At 38.0% G+C, this 16,875-nt stretch overlaps 2 protein-coding genes across 7 annotated transcripts in view; one reads left to right on the top strand and one right to left on the bottom strand.

Annotated features, from left to right (window-relative positions):
• Positions 1 to 16,875, top strand: part of MCPH1 (microcephalin 1) — a 132,793-nt gene that overhangs the window by 73,620 nt on the left and 42,298 nt on the right. The window lies entirely within an intron of this gene.
• ANGPT2 (angiopoietin 2) overlaps positions 1 to 16,875 on the bottom strand; it is a 46,504-nt gene that overhangs the window by 20,025 nt on the left and 9,604 nt on the right. For 2 of the 4 annotated variants that reach the window (XM_087776790.1, XM_009461361.2), the window contains exon 2: positions 561 to 716. The exons of the other annotated variants lie outside the window; for them this stretch is intronic. In XM_087776790.1, coding sequence (XP_087632916.1) covers positions 561 to 716 — 156 coding nt within the window. The remainder of the gene's footprint in view (positions 1 to 560; positions 717 to 16,875) is intronic. 4 annotated transcript variants of the gene reach the window in all.

Genomic DNA, 16,875 nt, shown 5'->3' with positions numbered 1-16,875 from the left:
TATAGTGCATTGTGCTGGAAATGAACTGTTATGCCACTTCTAGTACCTGTGAAAACATTCATTTAAAAGATGCATTTTTATTGATAAAATATTTTAAAAAACACCAAAAAAATTAAATGCAAAAAAGCAATTAGCCTGGTAAGTGGAACAAAGGCAAAGTTTGAAGGAACTCTCCTTTAGCTAAGATCTGGTGGTGAGAGGTGAATAATCAACAGAGATATACAACAAGGGTTGTATAAAAGCATACTAGTACCCAATTGATGCTTAGATATACTCTAGTATTTTTAGGTACATTATCTTTAAAGATGAACGTAACAATTGTCTTGCTGGACATACTTCAAATCCTGCTGGAAGGGAAGTCTTTCAAGTGACAACAGTGAGCTTGAGACAGAACTATGTATTACCAAATACCAATGTTTCCTTAAGCTGGGTAGAGCTGTTGATTATAATGATTGACTTCTAATTGTTGAACTGAATAGTGTAACACTAAAGTGTGTTAAATGTATAGCTGTAGGTGTTTGGGACGCAGAAGTGTTTTTAGGTTGAAATTCATTACTTACTTGTGCTTCAACATCAGTTAATTTGCGGGTCTGTTCAGCTGTTTGATTTAGTAAGTTTGTGCCTATTTCAATCATTACTGCAGTCTGGTTCTGTACTGCAGTTTGCTGGATCTCTACCATTTCTTTCTTCATACTGTCTTGGATGTAATTCTCAAGCTACATGGGAAAGGAAAGAGAGAAGATAGTTGCATTCTTTAAATGTTGGAAGGGGGGTTAGTACAGTAAGTCTGCTGGCTGCCTTGCTAAACAAATTTGTTTCTTGTCCTTGTCTGTTACGCATTTATGTGAAGTTTCCCAATGTTAAGCTCTGTGAGAGGAAGCGTAAATACGACAAGGAATGTGTGGCCACCCGTTTTCTAAAGGCAGGAACCGAGATTTGCAGGAGGTAGGTAGAAGGCACAGCGGTGAGAATGCTTGTGGGCACTTGGAAGCTTTTCTGCCTCAGTGCCCCCACCATTGTAACCATCAGAGGAGCTTCACCAGCTTTGGCAGCGATGGGAATTTTTTAGAAGACAAAAGCTTAGGAGTTTAGTCATCTTCCTCTATCTAGACTTAAATATTTTCAAAAGCATTTTTCATCACATGGCTAGAAGTCACAGAAGAGGTCAGATGTCATTTAACACTGTTATGTGCACATTTTTATCAGAGAGAATTTCAAATAGAGACATGAAACAGTAGGAAAACCTATAAATACTTTAAATACGTAATATTTAGGAATGCAAAGACTGGTTTAAATACTTGATTCCAAAGTAATTTCTATGTCTAAACTAATAAGGCTTTTTTTGGTTGTCATTTTATAAGAGAACACACTGCTTTCAAGGAAAGCAATGAGAAAATTAGTAGCAAGGAGAAAATTCAGTTAACCTTTCATTAAGTCTTTCTTTGAAGTCTTTCCACATGTCTGGAGTATCCAAAAGCAGTCTGATTTTTCTCCATGCTTCTTTAACATCATTTTCTCAATAACTTTGCAAATATTTTATATTTCTTTCATGAGTCATTGCTTATGTTTGAATTCTCTGTTAAAAATCCTGGCCACGTGATTTCTTTTTTTTTTTTGTTGACTGGGGAAATTTGTAGAAATTTATAGAATTAAAATTCTACTTCACTCCAACATTGTTCTAGCAAGAGAACCATAATCATTTTTGAGCTTCATGCTGTACCTACAAAGAAGATACTAGCTAGTAACAAATAGCTAGTGTCATTAAGCACAAATTATGAACCACCACCAATTCCTAATCTAAGGAAAATGGTAAAACAGGTTGATATCTTGATTTTTTTAAAAGATTATTTTGAGAATACTGTCTTGATATGAATAATGGCTTGTAGTGAGGAGGAGCTTTGAACATTATTGTATGGCTATTTTCCATAGCAGTGAGGAAAAAGCAGCTTATGATTTAATATTCTATCAAACCACGGTTCAGATATAGACATTCCACTTCTGACCAGCTAAAAATCAATCGTCAGATCTATCAGCTTGGAATGTTTCCCCCTTAAATATTACTTGAGCAAGGACTGGATTTTTTATTTCTGATTTCACAGTTGTTTTGTAAAAGTGACAAATGGAGAAAATAGGGTGTAGTAAGAAGCTAAAACCTCTAAAACTGGAAGCATATTCTTAGTTTGAATTAAGCATTATTTCTTTTCATCCACTGTGACCAAACTTTCAAAGCAGTATTTGTGTGTCCACTCCAGTCTCCCCATGCAGCTGGTGAACTGCAACGCACAACAGATTTCAGATCTGGCACAAGCTTTGACCCACATCTACTATACTGCTGCATAAGTGTACTTACTTCCCAGATGTACCACAAGGATTTAAAAGTAGCTTTTAGACAGCCTTTAGGCGTTCTTTGTGTATAACCTTTTTGAATACTAAAAGTGAGCATACAATCAACTGGGTTTTGGCATGATAATTTAACATGGGTATCTTTAATTGCCATCACACTGTGGCAATTAGAGTTCTTCCCTATTCACAGGATTAGTTCTTAAGTGTTACGTTTTGCTCCTAGATATTCCTCATTTTCAAAATCTTCCCCACCCAGAGACAAATGTAATTTGACCAAAAATGTTGGAAATTTTTAAAATTTTAGTGACATCTTTTACGTCAGCTGCTTATTTTCTGTTGGAGTAAGATCAGTGGCTTTTAACTGTGTAGTAATGGTAAGATATCTTTGGTCCTTGTTGATTAGGCTATGAGATGTTGGAGCAGAGTGATCATTTAATTTAAAAAGCAGTGCAAGATGGTATTTAGTGCACTGTAGTCCAAGGAGATGTGCAAAATTCTGAAGTCTTTCATATAGAAAAAAATCAGTAATTTTTCACTAAAGTTAGATGCTGCTCCATGAAGACCAAGAACAACAATTAATGTGTCCCTCTGAAAAGGCTAGACATCTGGAGATTAAACGATTTACACAAGTCCAAATTAACTTTAGCAACTGAAGCTGGAGAACTAGACACCATTATAGACAACTTGGAAAAGGCCTTTTCTCAAGTGCACCTCTGTTAAAAGAAAATCAAGGGAGATCTCCAGAATGCATTTTATTTGCCTCAGTACCACAGTCAAGTATTGTAATGCCTTTATAAAGATCAAGGATATGGCCTCACCTGGCAGACTCAATGCACATCTGCAGTTAGAAGGGACATTGGGGGGAAAAAAAAAAGACATACAGAGGAAAAAAAGGAGTGAGACACCTCAGGTATCGGAGTGCTACCATATGAGAAAGCATTGAAAATATTGCATCTTTTTTAATATAGAAAAAAGGCCCACAAAAAAAAAAGAAAGAAGGCAATACATAGATGAACAAAGAAAGATTGATCCAGAGCTTTGATTCTTTCATAAAATAATTGTGGATATTAAACCTCATTCTTCAAGGTTGATTCCTTGTTCACTAGAGAGAGATCAGAATGAGAATCTGAGCAAAGTCAGCTCTGCAAATACGATTACAGAACTGCATGACTTCTTTGAAAATGTTATCACTGAGTTATTCCAAATCACACTACTAGAAAATGAGTTAATTCTGGGCTTAAAGGTAAGGTAAACATTTTACGGTAGGCTTAGGCAATTGCCCAGTTAGAACACACAGCTGTAAGGTTGTTCTGATTACAGTACGCAAAACCTGTGATTACAATTTAAGGCATCTGGTGGTTCTGTTTGCCAGATTTTTATACCCCTTGTCACTGTGCTTACAACCTTAGAACACAGTTTTGTTTGGACACACAGATCTGCATTTTCATAATTTATTTTATTTGAATATCTGTAAGTATCTCCAAGTATCTAACCTCTTTCAAATAATATCTCATTCATGTGATGTATTCTAAATCATTGAAGTATTCTCTTGACTCCAGTTTAACAGTTTGTCTTCACATCTGTTTTTCAACTTAAAAATATTAAATAAGTAACTTAGGGAATATGGTATTTGTGCTTACTTGAAAGCATGAAATATGAACATAAAAGGGATTTATTTTAAGATTTAAAGCCAGTTTCATGATCTGGCTCATTTATTCTAATTTACAGCAACATGAAGCGTCAAAATGATGTTGACCTATTGAGTGGCTTTGGAGCTTCTTGTGGTTTTTTTTCCTAAAAATCCTACAAAGCATGATTACATAAATCCCTTCTGTTTTTCCCTTCATATTCACTAATCTTCTTCCACTATTGTGCATTCTCTGCATGTACACATCATAAAATCTCTTTTCCTGACCTGAAACAAGATATGAACTCATCCCTCTGCTTATACTCCCCTCTCTCTTCATCATACAATGCAAAAGTGTAGAAAGTAGGACTTTTTACAACTACATTTCATACTTTTTTTTAGCAGCAGGTGCTTACTTTCTTCTTTCTTCAAAGATGAATAAAAGAACTACTTTCATCCAAAATGCCCATCATCACCCACTGACCTTAGTGAGAGCAGAACACGTTCCCATTGCACACTCTTGGAAAGCCAGGCTCTTGGGTTTCCCTGAGGGGGGGGTGGAAGGTCTTTTTCAATACAGGCTCCAGTTAAGGCAGCCAAGGCTGAGCTTCATCAACAACACTGAGGATGAGCAGCCATTTTGCAAGACTGCAGTTCTTTGTGGCACACTTTTTTGCAGAGTACTATTCATCAGCTCCTGCCAAGGAGCCTCCTTCCTTTACAAGCAGTAACACAGAATTTCTGAAGGGGGACGAATGGCTTGGGGCATTTACAAGAGGGAATGGCACAAGGATGACATGCTTCAGTCCCCATCCATGAGTTCAGAAGCTTGGCAGTTTGGTTTGTACAGCATGTCTGTCTTCTTCAACATTTTGCTCAAATGTGGAAGGTACAGCAGATATTTGCCAGATTTCTTCTTTTCCACATGGCTAGTTATGGGAAGATAATTTTTAATCTCTTTTTAATTCGATTAATAGCTGACCTATAAGACTTGTGTTGATATATGTTAACTTAAGATTACCTGATGGTTATTTTGGACAAAGTAATTGTCAAAACCTAATAGCTGACTATTAATGATGCATCTTCATTTAGAAATTCTGCTTGTGAGGGAGTAAGTCAATCAATGAATCTTATCTTAAGGAAATTGCATGGGAGAGGGAAAGAGGTATTAATACATTCAGATCTGAAAGAAGGAATAGTTAGTTAATATTTCAGTAATTCTTCGTGGGATTTTTTCATTAAACATTCTAATTTTTGTGTAAGACTTTGGCTGGCATGTATTCTTGAAGAAAGTAAATATAAAAATGAAAGCACAGATGAGAAAAAGCATGTGTCTTAAAGTATGCTTAAATTGCAAAAAGAGCTGGGAAAATTAAAAAAATATTTCACAATTAAGGTTTGTAATATAGTTATGGTGATGCATTTTTAGAGAGACAACATTCTCTAAAGTCATCAGTTTGGGGCTGTCATTCTTTATTACTTCAAATCATATAAAATCATAAAATTCAATGAAAATACTTTAGCTGAGCTGCCAAAAGAATGAGGACAGATCAATCATATTGGAGCACATTCCAAAAACATTGCTTTTATAGCCAAGATTGTCTTTTTTTAAGCAAGCTTTAAACTGGCAAGAAAGAAAAGACAACATGTAGAATATGCGTTAAAAGAAATTTGTTTTCTAACCACTAGCAGAGAAAGTATTAATCCTTTATGAAGGATTGCCAATACTTATTCAAATGAAGAGCCTTCCTGATTGCCATTGTATAGTTTGTGTCCATATTACAGAACAATTTTCCAAAGAATCAATAATTTATTTGTGCATTGTGTAGACACTTTAGCTTACCATTTTTTCATTTAAAGTTATACATGAGGTCTTTGCTGCCGAATGGTTAGTCTATACTAATGAAATGGTCATGTTCTCGGCAGCATTTATAGCTATATGAATACATACAACCTTTCTTTGCCAAATGTTACCCCGTATAAATGGTACAAATAGTACTGGCTGCTAGTTTCATTTTATAGAATTTGTCAGTTATTGAAGCAGTCTTTCCAAATAAAGTTTGGTGATTTTCTTAATGTTTATAATCTGATTCTGTCAACTGTAACATTTCTTTTCAGAGAGTGTGGTAATGTTAGTCATGAGTTTCTACATAGTGCTGTGTCCCCTAGAAGAAGTAAGTAGATGGCTAGAGCTCCATGATCCTTTGTATCCATCCCTAAGATCATCAGAATCTATCAAGATCTTTTTTCCTTAAATCAAATATGGATTACTAGACTAAGTAATTTACCACTTTCAGGGAATTCATCTGTACGTCTGAGAATATTCCAAAAGCACTGTTTTTAGGCTTTCTCACAACTTGTCTACTGAAATCTGAAGATAATCTTTAGTCTTACAATAAAGCATCCATACTAAAACTGTACCTGCTAGGAGAAATAGCAGAGAGGTCAAAGTTTATCTGCAGTCCTATCTCTCTAACTCTGTATTTAGATCAGGAGATTCATTGCATGAAAAATGTCATTAGTTCCTTAAACTCAGCAACTGCTATGTGTGATACACTGTACGAAGCTCAGCTGCATTTGGGTTGTTCATTCTATCTAACAGCTGATTGCTGGCCAAATGGAGAAGTCATACACCTCCGTGCCCCAGCCATGTGTTCTGGCTCCCTTCCTTGCACCGGCTCTCACATTTGTTGTTGGCCTTTTGACTAAGCCTGGAGGCACTAACGTAAAAGAAAACAAGGGACAATTTCCTGTCAAGTTTGTGGATTGTGGATCTCTCCTAGATGTCAAAACTGTTACTAAGATAACTATGGCTGTTGATAGTGTAAACAAGTTATTTTAAGAAGTAACATGATTTAAAATTATATGTTAGAGTTTGAAATACAGACTTTGCCTAATATTCTCCTAAGGATATCAGGGCATATGAGAGTCATTATCTTCCTCTGATTGCAGTGACAACTGTTTTCCTGCCATTAATTTGAAGGTTTAGATCCTTCATATTCTTGGCAGCAGCGGTCTGATAAATACGGAGTAATTTAACTAAAACTAGCTTTCTTCATATTTTCAAGGGGGAAAACCAAAGAATATGCATAAGGTTTCCATGAGAAACAGCTATTTCTATTCAGACCTTGATTGTGCTTAGTAAGTAATTTACAAAATAGTTCAAAGAACTTGCAGAAGTATTGAACACGTTGTATTACAACACATATTGCATGCTTAGTCATCTAAGTCATCTTAGTCATCTCAGTATCTAATGTAGATACAGAGAAAATTGCATGGATAATCACAGAATCATAGAATTGTGTAGGCTGGAAAAGACCTTTAAGATCATCAAGTCCAACCATTAACCTAACACTGCCAAGTCCACCACTAAACCATGGCCCTAAGCACCACATCTACACGTCTTTTAAATACCTCCAGGGATGGGGACTCAACCACTTCCCCGAGCAACCTGTTCCAATGCTTGACAACCCTTTCGGTAAATAAATTTTTCCTAGTATCCAATCTAAACCTCCCCTGGCACAATTTAAGGCCATTTCCTCTTGTCCTATCACATGTTACTAGGGAGAAGAGACCGATCCCCCACCTCACTACAGCCTCCTTTCAGGTAGTTGTAGAGAACAGTAACATCTCCCCTCAGCCTCCTCTTTTCCAGACTAAACAACCCCAGCTCCCTCAGCCACTCCTCACAAGACTTGTGCTCTAGACCCTTTACCAGCCTCATTGCCCTTCTTTGGACATGCTCCAGCACCTCAATGCCTTTCTTGCAGTGAGGGGAAACCAAACTGAATACAGTGTTCAAGGTGCAGCCTCACCAGTGCCGAGTACAGAGAGATGACCACTTCCCTGGTTCTGCTGGCCACAGTATTTCTGATACAAGCCAGGATGCCACTGGCCTTCTTGGCCACCGGGGCACACAGCTGGCTCATATTCAGCCGGCTGTCGACCAACATCCCCAGGTCCTTTTCCACAGGGCAGCTCTCCAGCCACTCTTCCCCAAGCCTGTAAAGTTGCCTGGGGTTGTTGTGACCCAAGTGCAGGACCCGGCACTGAGCCTTGTTGAATCTCATAAAACGGGCCTCGGCCCATCGGTTCAGCCTGTTCAGTCAGCTGGGACCTCCCCGGTGAGCCAGGACTCCTGATAAATGATGGAAAGTGGCTCAGTGAGCACTTCCACCAGCTCCCTCAGTACCCTTGGCTGGATCCCATCCGGCCCCATAGACTTGTGTGTGTCTACGTGGTGTAGCAGGTCACGAACCATTTCCCCTTGGATTATGGGGGCTTCATTCTGCTCCTCATCACTGTCTTCCAGCTCAGGGAGCTGGGTACCCCGAGAACAACTGGTCTGACTATTAAAGACTGAGGCAAAGAACGTATTAAGTACATCAGCCTTTTCCTTGTCCTCTGTCACTGTGTTTCCCCCCACATCCCATAAAGGATGGAGATTCTCCTTAGCCCTCCTTTTGTTGCTAATGTATTTACAGAATCATTTTTTGTTGTCTTTTACAGCAGTAGCCAGTTTAAGTTCCAGCTGGGCTTTGGCCCTTCTAATCCTCTCCCTGCATAACCTCATGACATCCTTGTAGTCCTCCTGAGTTGCCTGCCCCTTCTTCCAAAGGTCGTAAACTCTCCTTTTATTCCTGAGTTCAAGCCAAAGCTCTATGTGCAGCCAGGCTGGTCTCCTCCCCCGCCAGCTCATCTTTCGGCACATGGGGATGTCCTGCTCCTGTGCCTTTAGGATTTCCTTCTTGAAGGATGTCCAGACTTCCTGGACTCCTTTGCCCTTCAGGACTGCCTCCCAAGGGACTCTGTCAACCAGGCTCCTGAACAGGCCAAAGTCTGCCCTCCGAAAGTCCAAGGTGGCAGTTCTGCTGACCCCCCTCCTTACTTCTCCAAGAATCAAAAACTCTATTATTTAATGATTATCAATTTCATGATTGCTATGCCCAAGACAGCCTCCGACCATCACATCACCCACAAGTCCTTCTCTGTTCACAAACAAGAGGTCCAGCAGGGCGCCTTCCCTAGCTGGCTCCCTCACCAGCTTTGTCAGGAAGTCATCTTCTATGCACTCCAGGAACCTCCTAGACTGTTTCCCCTCTGCTGTATTGTATTTCCAGCAGACATCTGGTAAGTTGAAATCCCCCACGAGAACAAGGGCTAGAGATTGTGAGACTTCCCCCAGCTGCTTATAGAATATTCCGTCTGCCTCTTCATCCTGGTTGGGTGGTCTGTAACAGACTGCCACCATGATATCTGCCTTGTTGGCCTTCCCCCTGGTTCTTACCCATAAACACTCAACCCTATCGTCACCATCATCAAGGTCTAGACAATCAAAACACTCCCTAACATACAGGGCTACCCCACTGCCTCTCCTTCCTTGCCTGTCCCTTCTGAAGAGTTTATAGCCAGCCATTGCAGCACTCCTGTTCTGCGAGTCATCCCACCATGTTTCCGTGATGGCAACTATGTCATAGTTTTCCTGCTGGACAATGGCTTCCAGCTCCTCCTGTTTGTTGCCCATGCCACGTGCACTGAAGTAGATGCACTTCAGTTGGGCTATTGATCCCGCCACCTTTCTGGGAGGAGAAGCCCTAATTCCTACGTGACCATTCTCAGGCGCTTCCATGGTCTCTAACACACCAGTAACCCTTGCGTCTTTGCTGCCTCATGGATCTCCTTCCCCTACCTCCACTGAGATGGCTGACTGAAGGACCTTGCTAGCACACCATCCCTCAAACCTTGGCATGCCACCCCTAGACTTATCTCTAGTGAGACTGGTTTCACCCCTTTCCCCGTTCAAATCTAGTTTAAAGCTCTTTCAATGAGCCCTGCTAACTCCTGTGCAAAGATCCTCTTCCCCCTTTGAGACAGGTGTACCCATCTGTCGCCAGCAGGCCTGGTGTCATGTAGACCAACCCATGATCAAAAAATCCAAAATTCTGCCAGTGACACCAGTCTTGGAGCCAGGTATTGATCTGCTGGCTCTTCCTGTTTCTTTCCTCATCATTCCCTGCAACTGGAAGGATAAAGGAGAACACTACTTGTGCTGTCTGTAGTGGTTTTCCTCTAATTTTCGTTTTGAATTTCCAAAAGTGGAGTAGGTCAGTAAAAAACCCTAGCAACAGAAAATACAACATTTACAGCGAGGCATTTTTTAAATATGCATTGAAGCTACAGTGTTTGACATATACTAAGCTATCAAAAGCTTTTTGAGTTATTGTTCTTGCATCCCTACTAAAAACGTCCTGTGCTTTATTCAAAACTTTGTGAATTTAAACAAACATCTTATTTGTGAAATAAAAATGAACTTAATCAGCCCTTCCAACACCTGTGGTCATCAACCTGACATTTTGTTCCCTAAGATGTTTAGTTTATACACAAAAGTGAGCAAGTTGGAAAATGAACTTAAGCATCCATAATCAGTTTTGCTTAGTTCTAGTGACAGGGCAAAATAAGAAAACTGCTGATGAGCCTCATCAGTTATTTTTCTGAATACTTTTCCAGAGTACAGATGAGACCTTCCTACTTCTCATACTCTAGATGTCTTGAGAACCCAGTAATGCTTGGTCTTATTTGCCTGCCCTTATTTCAGAGTGGTGGTGTTCTTTGGATTGTGACCACGTCCAGTTTCTTCATGAGTAATCTGAAGTAGAATTTAGTCCATAATTTGAAACATTTTTTCAAACTCTGTGCCAATGTGCAGCTGTCACATTGTTGAAGGTTGTCCACATATGCCACAGAATCCTTAAATTTCTGATTCACAGATATATTTCTGTATATAAAGACAGAAAATACAGTTTTGTCAAGGACTATTTTAACAGACTTTGCTTTCAATTAAAATACTAAATATATAAATTGTTTGTGGTATAATTGAATTCTGCGCACTAGGAAAGTTTTCTTAGGATGAGACTATCTTCTTGGATCCTATTGAACATGGATAACAGTAAAATGTAATACAGTCTTTATAAAATGAAGAAAACAGTGTCATTAAATAGGTGAACACAACAATTTCATCCCAGCAGTTCAGCATTTTACCCACGTATATATGCCACACATGCTGCTTAATATGCATGTATGTAATGAATGGAGTACAATATTGCCAGGCTCTCCATGTATGTTTACATTTATATTTCCACATCACTGCAATGTATTGGTGTCGTGAAGACAAAATACTGTAAAAATTTCAATTTTGCAGGCAGCTTTGTTCTCTTTAAACCAGCTTTTCATAGTTGTTTTCGCAGTCTGTCAATATTGCTACTGCTTAAAGTTAGAATAAAAATGGAACTAACCCTTCCAAGATCCATTTATCTTGACAGATCTAAGGGAACGCATTTTTAATGGCATTGCATCAATCCCCATCAATCAGACCTTAAGCTATTTTAAATTAGCTTTTAATACAATAATATATATTTTCTCTGTTTTCTGAAAGTCAGTTATCAATTTTAGTAGCTTGTAACTTTTGGGAAAAAATAGTAAACTGCAGAAGAAAAAAGCAATCATGTCTGGAAAAGAGACTTTTTAAATTGCCTTTTTTCTCTCTTTTTTTTTTTTTCTTCTCCTGGGGCAGGAAGTCCCTATGGACTATGTGTTGTTTCTCAAGGGAGGGAAAAAAATCTTTTGGGAATGTATATGGGAATGCTTGAGATGTCTCTACGCTATTAGCTTCTTACATGCCCCATCGAGCATGTCTGCCAGTCCAGACCTCCAGCTAAGATTTTTCTCTTATCTCATTTTCCTGTCAGCAAACAAAAGGTGAAAGTAACATCATAAATGAATACTAGCTGAAAGTGAGTTATGATTTATTGTAAAATATTCAAGTTAAAATTGTGTAATAAAATACTAAAGGTATAAATGCTAGCTCTTAAAATAGTAAATACAGACTTTAAAGTAAATTATATGCAGGAGATGGTTCAGTTAATGCCACTTGTGCACTAAATGAAAACTTACCAACTTACCAACTTACCAACTTAGTCAATTATGTCTCAATTAGCGGAAGCTGTTTGTTATGCTTTTATAATTTATACTTTCTAGCAGAAGGAAAAAATTCTCCCCTTCATTAGGAATAATCTACTTGCATAAAACCCAAATATTTCATTAATATAACATGAAACTAAATGCATGAAATGCCTTCCTTGTCTGCACAAATATTTATGAAGAAGGACTTTCACTCTGTGTTCTTGACTGGAAGTATTTTGTTCCTAATGCTAAAAGGTATTACAGCATGATCATACTTTCTACTGTATGTTTTGAACTAACTACAAAAGTTATAATCAAAATGATGACCTAGAAAAATCAAAAGAGTGCATAGAAAAAGGAAAGAGACTTTGAGAGCTGAAACTATCCCAAAGGCTGTTTTAGAGTTGAGCTCCCACGATTCCAGACACCAAGCTTGTTTTGCACATGTCGTATTGCACTCCTGCTTTCCTAACTGCACATGCATTTTCACATGGTTTGTCACTTGGAGGATGACATAGGTTCTTTATACTGTATATGATGCATACACTTTATACAGTGCAGAGATGTGCATTTTTTTAAGAGATGTAAATAAAATTGCAAATGAAAAATATTCTTGAGATTTAAAAAAAAATGTTGTTACTAGAAACTAAGTAGTAGCCTTGACAAATCTTTTAATAGTCTGAGTTTCTATATGGGTAAGGAAATAATTTAAAAGCAAAATTTAACAACAGTATCTTCAGAACTAAAACCAATTATACGGTGATTAACCATCCTCATTAAGAATTAAGGATATTCATTAAGGCAGTAATCTAACATTCTGAATCACCGTTTTTCAAGATCACAGCTAAGTGGTATTTCTCTTAGAAATCAGGGAAGGAATTCATAAAGTTCCCATTAGTCTAAAAATAAAGAATAAATAAATAAATAGTCTGAGTCATGAATGGCATTTTGCCGAAGTTCAGTAGCAGTGAAGCCAGGAAGACAAGAAGCCAATGATGCCTCTGCCATTCACTGAAATGAATATAAATATTCCTCATTATGTGCAACAAGCCACCAACATTCAAAATTAGTATTTCTTATTTATGAACAGTATAAGAAATACTGCTAATTGATACTTGATTTTTAAATACTAGATTATAGCGTTGGGCTATAATTTCACAAATTGAATATTCAAACTTTTTGGAGGCAAGCCTACATGTTTTTAGTCGTATTTTGTACTTGCATGCTACCATCAGTGAATCAGGAATTTACCACACTGGTACAAAGATGAGATTCTGCCCTAAAAAGCCCACATTTGAATAAACACATGCTAAGATCCCAGATCTAAGGTAATCCTTTCCCGTTTGCATATTTTTTTCCATTGCACTGAGCAACAGGCAGCTGAAATAAAAAACGATGGTAGGGGTACTTAAGACATTTTTCATGAAAGACATTGGCTATGTAGTCTTATAAACTTTATCAAATTTTTAGCGAATTTGTATCTGGCACAGATTTTCCTTAATATAAAACCATTTCCCTTTTTTCTTTCAACTTACAATATCAAGTTAATTTTGTTATGAATTCCTCTTTCAACAGGACAGCCTATTTTACAGAATAGCTCATGATGTGACGGAGCAAATCATAGTGCAATTTTTTGAGGAAATATGAAGCAAATTCTTCTTTTCAAAATATGTTATTGGGGAAGTGAAAAAGAGCTAGGCATTCACAGTTCATTCTCAGCATTGCTTTCTAGGGAAGCAGTCATCTTGCATTCCACTTCCAACCAGAAGGAAGAATGATTCGGAGTTCAAGGATCAAACTAGTTAGGAAGCTGTGGAACACAATTAGTCCCTTTTGTAAGCTATAAAACTGGGTGTCTCCTGTTTCAAAGCTATGTTCACAGAGCATCTTTCAGCATGAAAAATCATTAGATTTTTTTTTAAACTTCACAGATAAAGGAAACTGAAAGCATTTTGAGTAGTTCTTAAACTTTGCAAGATAGTGGCTTCTAAATATAGCTTATGGAGCTTTTATAAGATTTTTTTCTTGAAGAAGAAGCCTCAATGATGATGCTACCAAGAGAGAACCAGTCATTTGAGCTGAAGGCCTGCCAATTTTCGAATGCTCAAGACTTTGAGACAGTACACGTCAGCTGCCTATTTCAGTTTTGAAGGACTGAATTTCTCTACTAAGAATTCATGCGCTGATTTTCCTGTGCATTTGCAAAGCAAAACATAAAAAAGGTAATTTCCTCTGTTAAGGGCTATAGTTCTTTTTTTAAGATGTGCTGCGTCTTTCTCTCCACTATTTCCATTGCTAATAAGCTAGATGGACAGGGAAGGTAGTGTGTCTGAAAAGCTGCTACATTTTCATTACCAGTCTGAAAATTCCTTGCTTGCTAGACCAGACCTGTCAGAGAACTTCCCTGAGGTTTCCAAAACAGTGGGCAGGGGAAGCAGCACCCCAAAACCAAAATGGACTTGACTGTGACTACAGAAAGCACTAAGTGCAGCCTTAAGTAAGGGAAGCTCAGGTGGTCACCTCTGCTTAGTTAAAAAACTGAGCATCTTGGTATGTTCTTGTCAAATGCTTATTTCCCTTTGCTGTTCCATTAGCACAGCTAAGAGTCCTTAAAGCAAAAGCTTCTGAGGAATTCCATGCTTGAAAGATAAAACAGGAAGCTACTGTGTTAAGAGTGCACAAACACAAATATTTGGAAATAAGATCAGCACGTATAGGCAGCATAGTGCAGAAACAAAATGTAGTGTGTGATGCAGAAAAAAAATATTTTATATTATGTAATCCTGATAAAAAATACATTTTTTTGCCTCAATAGCTAGGATTATCCATCTAAAAGCAGGCAGTTTAGTTTGTTGGAACAGAACCAAGAAGAAAAGTCTTTCCAGCCATTGCTTCCGAAAGTTCCTCTTTGCCTCTGGTGCCCCACAGAGCACTCCGGCAGTGATGGAAAGTCACCTCTCGAGCTGAGTTCCAGTCAGTGCTCCTGAAAGTCTGAATCCAGGCAGCTGTCAGTTGGTGCCCTTCTATGAAGACCAAAAACTGGAGCCAGATCTTCTCAAAACAAACGAAGCTACTGGCATTGATTATAATAGAAGAGGAGGAAATCTCAGCAAAAATGGCTGAGAACCAAAGCTATGCACTATAGGATGGGTATTTAATGGCAGGAAACTGTCCCTGTCTGTCAGGATCTGATGGGATGGGCCACTGAAGAGGGAGACTTTTAAATGCAGTTTCAAGAGACTCCTTTGGATGCAAGGCTCTGCTCTCAAGATGAGTAACCACATCTAGCAATGGAGATAGTACAATGTCATTGATACTGCATGCAGCTAGCCAGAGAAAGAAGCTGTCTTAATACCCAAGAGAGATGGGGGTCAAAAAGAAATTTAACGAGGACAAAATAATCCAGAACTGAGAATCCTGAATGACAAGGGACGTAGAGAAAAGGGAGATCAGACTGGACAGCCAGGAAGCTGAATGGTCTGAACGAAGGGAAAGAAGAAGGGAAAAAAAAAAGGAACTGAATCTGTGTGAGCAGAATTTTAAAAATGGATGTGTCAGGGATAGGAATTCATAAAGGCAATGAGCTGCAAAAGGGGCTGGAAGACTGATCTTAAAGCCAGCTGAGGGAAGGAATTGTCTGGTTGGCTTGAAGGTTAAAAAACATTGTGAAGTTGGAAGGAAATTCACTGAGGAAAATGGTGAGTGCAAAGGACTTGACGGGATGAGACTCTTGGGACGTGTTCCTCCCACATGGACTTGAGAGGGAGAAGAAAAGGAAAATGTGTATTTCCTTATGATTAAAATTATCACTCTTTTTTATATTCCAACAGCATCCTTACTAGTTAGAGGGAGTCCATGTGAAGTAAGCCTTAAAGCACATGTCTGATTTACTGGTTTACTCCATTATCAACTTCAAATAGTTTTAAAAAAAAGTTTCACCTTTTGAGTCAGATGAGTTTTTAGATACATCAGATGACATCTCAGTTTCACTAAGAAGTCAGTGGGAATTTTTTTACTTGCTTAAAGCGGAGCTATGTTTTTGTATGCTGTCCTCAGAGCCTTTTTAAAATAATAAAGTTTACCATAACAAAGAAGCTGAACTCAAGACATGGATAAGTTTTCTCTAGATGCAAGTCAAATAAACTTATGTGTCAGGGCAAAAAATTAGGGTATTATTAACTATATTTAAACTTTCTTTCGTAGCTGGTAAACTAGTTGTCAGAATCCTTGCTTGTACGTGGTAAGATTTCAACAGGGTCAGATTGTTTGTATTTGTTGCAGTTTATACTCTTTCTAAAGGTTAGGTTATTAGTCTTGGGGTTTACCTTCTAGTTATTTGAACTTTATTTCATAAATAAATGTCAGAGTAGTTTTCAGAAAACATTCCCAGTAAGGCTCCAGTAGCAGTTACAACAAGGTTTTTTAATTTACTGTTACTTTACAAGTGATCAGTATATCTGCTGGAAAATCTGGCATCAGGATGGAAGTTTGACATAAGTGAAAAACACAGGGATAGTTAATATGGTCAAAGTTCAGACCTCACGCAAGGAAGTTTAGTTTTATTTAAATCAATTCCTTAGAAGCAGAAAAATATAAGATTTTGTCTGGTGTAACTCATTCACTTAAGCTGTCTTTTGCCTACTTTATCCATTTTTTTTGAAGTTGTATTAAGAAACTGGAAGCTGGTGTTCCCTTTGAATAGTTGAATTACCCTATTTATAGAAAAGCTTTCTGAAAAGAAAATCAAAAACATGGAAATTGTTTCATTAAGTCTTCACCAGGGAATTTTCTTGAATATTGAACTGTCTGAATAGACACAATATTTGTTAATGCAATAGGAAAGTATGGGAAGCGTGTTTTCCATTGCTACATATATTTCAGTCTTGATATGCAGCTTTTTTGATGTTTGAATGTTGACTTTTTGCACAGCTGAGATTGTCAGCTGA

The sequence above is a fragment of the Nipponia nippon genome, unplaced genomic scaffold (assembly GCF_047370975.1).
Source record: "Nipponia nippon isolate SJK-2023a ecotype South Korea unplaced genomic scaffold, ASM4737097v1 scaffold_4, whole genome shotgun sequence".
NCBI lineage: Eukaryota > Metazoa > Chordata > Aves > Pelecaniformes > Threskiornithidae > Nipponia > Nipponia nippon.
The sequence above is the reverse complement of the archived record's forward strand: the minus strand, read 5'-3'. Positions and strand labels throughout refer to the sequence as shown.